The sequence below is a fragment of the Lissotriton helveticus genome, chromosome 7 (genome assembly GCF_964261635.1).
Source record: "Lissotriton helveticus chromosome 7, aLisHel1.1, whole genome shotgun sequence".
NCBI classification, from domain to species: domain Eukaryota; kingdom Metazoa; phylum Chordata; class Amphibia; order Caudata; family Salamandridae; genus Lissotriton; species Lissotriton helveticus.
In genome coordinates, this window is record NC_136068.1 from 1,300,673,993 (window position 1) to 1,300,679,347 (window position 5,355).

General features: G+C 49.7%; 1 protein-coding gene across 1 annotated transcript; it reads left to right on the forward strand.

Moving 5' to 3' along the window:
- The first annotated feature begins 298 nt into the window (after positions 1-298).
- Positions 299-3,326, forward strand: LOC144767361 (uncharacterized). Its single transcript, XM_078650830.1, has 2 exons — positions 299-904; positions 1,179-3,326. The coding sequence occupies exons 1-2, from the start codon at positions 484-486 to the stop codon at positions 2,159-2,161; spliced, it is 1,404 nt and encodes a 467-aa protein (XP_078506956.1). The 5' UTR covers positions 299-483; the 3' UTR covers positions 2,162-3,326.
- The last annotated feature ends 2,029 nt before the right edge of the window (positions 3,327-5,355 follow it).

Consider the following 5,355-nt stretch of genomic DNA (forward strand, 5'->3'; position numbering starts at 1 on the left):
CGGTATTTCAAAATCGGAAAATGATATGTAGGAAATAATCATCGGAAAAATACCGAATCGGTAGCATTCGGTATCGAGAGTCGATACGTACCGATTCGCCAACTACCGAATCGGTATAGGCCGGGTCGGACAAGTCCGAATCGGCAAAAAAAAAATGCGGAACCAACCGAATCGGTAAACGCCGATTCGGAATAATAAATACGCCCCATGGGCCGAAAGGCCAATAGGAAGGCATTATACATTCCGAATCGGTATTTACCGAACACATTCGGAAAATACCGAATCGGAAAATACCGATTCGGAGAATGCCGTTTTGCCGAGCTGGTTGAGTGACACTGAAGACATCAGCCAATGAGCTGTAAGCACCCTCCCCCACAGGGTGTGGCAACCCAGGCAGGTGCAACTCATCAGAACATTCTGGAAAGCTGCATGAGTTGAGCAGACACAGAGAGAGCAGCATTGTGAGCAGGATCCCTGAGAGACATGGACACCAGCACAGAGAGCCAGAAGGCAGGGCGGAAGCGCAATCCTAAATTCAGCACCATGGAGCTACAAACTTTGGTGGAGGAGGTGGTGAGGGTGCACACCCAGCTATATGGCAGGCAGTCCCTGACTGTCCCGGAGAGCACCAAGAGGAGGCTGTGGCTCGACATCGGGGAGAAAGTCAATGCAGTTGGTGTCACCCACAGGAGCCTAGACGACCTCAAGAAGAGGTTTTATGACATCCGTGGCGTGACCAAGCGCAAACTGGCCGACCTGCACAAGCAGGCTGGACTCACTGGAGGAGGAACAAACCGTGCGCCACCCCTCACTCAGCTGGAGGAACTAGTGGCGACGACCATCGAGAGGGCCAGTGTCGTGGGCATTGGGGACCTGGATAGCTCATCCCGAGCTACAGCTACAGGTAAGAAGCATGCGCAACTTGACACACCATACCAGACACCTCCCCTACAGACCCAATGCACAGCCAAACCCCAGGCCAGTACAGCTAGCAACAGACATGAGCAATGCATCGTGCTAAATGTACTCAGCAAAAGTTACCAATAATGCCACAGCAGAAGCATGAGATAAATAACTGTAATACAGCATCAACGTGTTTGTAATGAGATGTGCAATGCTTTAATAGTTGTGACTGGAACACATTAGCACCCACTTGACAAATGCTTCTTTGTACCTAGGGGCACCATCAGGCGGGGGAGCAGCATCAGCTCCAGCACCAACAGCCAGTGCGGCAGTGGCAAGCACCAGTGCAGCAGCACAGGAGGAGGAGGACAACAGCTGTGCCCTGGCAAATGAGGAGGACACAGGACATTCCCTCACAACTCCACACTCCCCCCGACTGTCTCAGTCTCAGTCGCCCTCATTGGTATTCTCCCCGGACAACACACCACCACAGAGCCACCCTGCACCTGCCACTTCCCCGGCCCGGAGGAGAATAGTGGCTCCATTAGTCATCATGGAGGGGGCAGCGGGTCAGGCTCCTGCACAAGACCCCGTGACACCAGCGACACCAGAGCACACACAGCAGGGCAGCAGGATTCCACGTAGGCCACGTGCTACCAGCAGCCCAATACCAGCACCGGGAGGCAGCGTCTTCGCAGGGCTGGAGACCAGCATGGTCACAATTCAGAGGATGCAGGCGAAATCCATCCTGGCCTGCCATCGCCAGTTGCGCCTGCACAACCTGCAGATGGGTGAGATGACACAGGGCTTCAAGACCTTCGTTGACAGCAACAAGGACATAGCAACATCAATTGGCCGAATGACCACTGCCATCACCCAGCTCTGCACCAGGTTGGATGACCATGAGCTGAGTCGTCGCAGGGATGCAAGAGTCACGAACAGGTCACTCACCCGCCTTGCGGCTGCGACTGCCCAGTCATGCCAACGTGGGGCAAACATGGAGGCCAGCCTCACACAGTCCATGTCCGAGGTCACTAGGGGCATGGGCCGTATAACAACAGCCATGGAGACACTACTCATCTCCAACACCGCAGTGAATCCCGTCCTGGGCGAGGCTGGGGACAGCAGCAGCCGCAGCAGCCCGGCCAGCACTGCGTCAGAGCCGCGCCGGAGCACCAGACGCTCAGCTGAGGCTGCAGGGCATTCTGAAGGGGGTGAGGTTCATCCCAGTGGGCCTGCTAAGCGCAGCAAAAAATAGGACTGCCACTGCGGGTGAGGCAACCCGGACATTGGACATTCCTACCCCTTGTTGTTTAACTTTTCTTTTGTTGCACATCAGTGCAGTAACGTTGATGCAACATTATTAAATTTAATTTCTGAACACATACATTGACCTGTTTGTGCATCTGTACTCACTCAGAAATAGTTGTCTGTGATCTCCTGACGCCTGTATCTGCCGTCAGATGGTGCAGAGACTCCAGCAGGTAGTGGTAGTGGGACAGCATTGTCATCATCAGGGTCCTCGTAGTCGGATAACTCTACCTCAGTGCCTTTCCTGACTGCAAGGTTGTGCAACATTGCACACACAGCAATAATCTTGCAGCAGGTGATGGGGGTGTATTGTCTTGCACCTCCGCTCTTGTGCAGACATCTGAACCTGCTCTTCCAGATGCCAAAGGTCCTTTCCACTACGTTCCTCGTGCTTTTGTGTGCACGGTTGTACCTCCTTTGGCTGGGTGTTGAGGGGTTGAGGTAAGGTGTGAGAATGAACGAGCGTAGGGCATATGCACTGTCGCCTGGAAGGAGAAGGGGTAACATTACTCACATGCATACATGTATTACACACTGCAATTTTGGTAATGGGGGTCTGACACTGTGTCTTACCTAGGAGGTATCCTTCGCCAAATTCCCCTGCCATCAGCCGTGCATAAATCCCGCTACTCTGGAAGATATAGGAGTCATGGGTACTCCCCGGAAACTTTGCAACCAGGTCAGTGATCACACACTTGGCATTGCATATCACTTGCACATTTATGGTGTGCCGTGACTTCCGATTGCGGTATACGTATTCGGTGTCAGCAGGGGGGCAAATCGGTATGTGTGTGCCATCTATGCAGCCAATGATGTGGGGGAATCTTGCCATCTGATAGAATTCAGCTTTTGTCTGTGCCAGTTCTGCATGGGTGGAAGGGAAGGAGATGTAGTGGGCCATCCTCTGGATCATGGCATCAAGGAACTTGTGGAAGAACCTTGACAGGCTGCTCTGGGTCACCCCTCCTGCCACAGCAACTACACTTTGATAGCTGCCAGACGCCAGAAGATGTAGGCAGCATAGCACCTGCACCTGCACAGGGATTGCATGTGCCCTTGGGGTGGGGTGCTGCAACAGGGGTTGGAGGTCCCTGATGAGGTCTCTGATGGTGTCTGCCTCCAGCCTGTACCTCTGTAGGATCTCTGGATCTGTCAGCATGCACAGGGTCACCCTCTGCCTGTACACCTGCTCCTGTCTCAGCCATTCCCTCTCACCTTCCTGCTGTAGCCGTAGCCGTCTAGCTATGACATAGAAAGCTGCCATGTTGCAAGTAGAACTGCATTTTGGGTCTTTTTTTATAGGTTGCACCTGGTTACCACCTGATTCAAATCCATGGTAATTTCCGAGTCAGAAATACCGATTTTAGAGCAAAATCGGTATTTCTGTGCTTACCTACATCTCAATCTTAGGGTTTTCGCATGGAATCGGATTTTCACCGATTCGGAATATATACCAATTCGGCGATTTTACCGATTCGGAAAGTCACCGAGTCGGTCGGATTCCGAATCGGGAAAAAGTAGTAATCGGAATAAATCTCCGATTCGGTAGATTACCTAATCGGAGATTTTTTCCGATTCCTACATTTTTCCGAATCGGAATCCGACCGACTCGGTGATTTTCCGAATCGGTAAAATCGCCGATTTCGCAGGATTTCGGCCTCCTACATCCCGTTGTCTGTATTCCGATCGGTAACGGCCGAAAATACCGATTTTCGGCCGTTACCGACCGACCTACATCGGGCCCTAAGTCTTTTAATGAACCTAAGTCTTTTAAGGGTACTGTAAGCATGAATAAGCTACCTCTTGAGAAAGTTCAAGCTTTTAGCTACTTGGGAGTCTGCATTCAACATGACCTGTCTTGGAAAAAACAGGTTGAGCTGGCCACCCTTAAACATCGCCAGCTCGCAGGAGTATTGAGTACAGAACATTCAAGGTCCCTTACTAAGCCTATAGCCCCGGTATTAACAGTATATAATGGTAAAGTAGTTAGTTCCACTCTATGCGGAGTTGAAATATGGGGGTTTGAGAATGTAAGGGGATTGTCAGTTTCTGAAAATCGTTTTCTCAGGAACCTAATTAAACTACCCCAGAGCACCCCCATGAGCCCTTTATTTTATGATTTGGGATTGTGCCCAATAGCACTCATTGCGTCCTTGCGCCAAGTTTTATACTGGAGGCGGATATGGACTACGCCCGAACTGGAAATATATACCAGGGGGTTGTTGGACGTAATCAGGTGTGATACTTTCCATACGATTAAATGGCTAGTTAGCATCCGGGGTGTACTAAGGGATCTAGGCCCAGGGGAATTGTGGGAAGACCCAGCAAACGCTGGGTTTCCTCCCAAGAAGGCCTTAATAAACCTGTACTGGAAGTTTGTGGCCTCTAAAACTTCTAGGAATATAGCTTCTCTTTCCTTGACCGGCATGTTTCTGGACTTTAAAGACGGGCCCCATTTCGAAGTATTTTGGGATGTTATCACAAAACCTTTGGATCGCAAACTTTACTTCCAAATGAGAATTGGGACCTTGCCAGTAAGAGCGTTTTCCAACAGATGGACTAGTGGGGGCAAGGTTGCCTGCCCGGCGTGCCCGGCCCCAATTGAAACTATCAACCACTTATTGTTTGAATGCCCTGTGTATGCAGCTCCCCGCCGAATCTGGCTACGCCCTATGTGCAGATCACTGGGTACTAGGAGCGGGTTGGTTGCTGTTAGAATAATTCGTACTTGCACCAACCAGCCAGTGTACACAGCTGTGGCTAAATTTTTAGGTTGGGCATGGACAATTAGAAGTAGACTGATGGCAGAATAATCTTCTGATTGGGGTGTTAAAAGATTCTGGCTATTCAACATGTGTAACAGTCACCTCAATGGTTGTATTATCAATGAATTTTATGAACCTGTATTTTTAACAATATTTATTACTTTTTATTGATGTTTTCTATATGTATTATATGCTTTTATGACAATCGTCGAATAAAGCTTGCATGACTGGTAAAGAAGTTACAGGTGAAAACGTTGACACAAAAGGCTGTTTTTTTCAACTAAATTTCAATTTTTCCTATATTTAACTGTTAGTTTCTATAAAGAAACCTTGAAGGATCTACTGAAATGACCCCTTGCTGAATTCAGAATTTTGT

Bases quoted from the DNA above. Each gene is read 5' to 3' on its own strand.
- LOC144767361 (XM_078650830.1), top strand. From the start codon at position 484: ATGGACACCAGCACAGAGAGCCAGAAGGCAGGGCGGAAGCGCAATCCT. The intron at 905-1,178 runs GTAAGAAGCATG...CTTTGTACCTAG, and splicing joins ATCCCGAGCTACAGCTACAG to GGGCACCATCAGGCGGGGGA.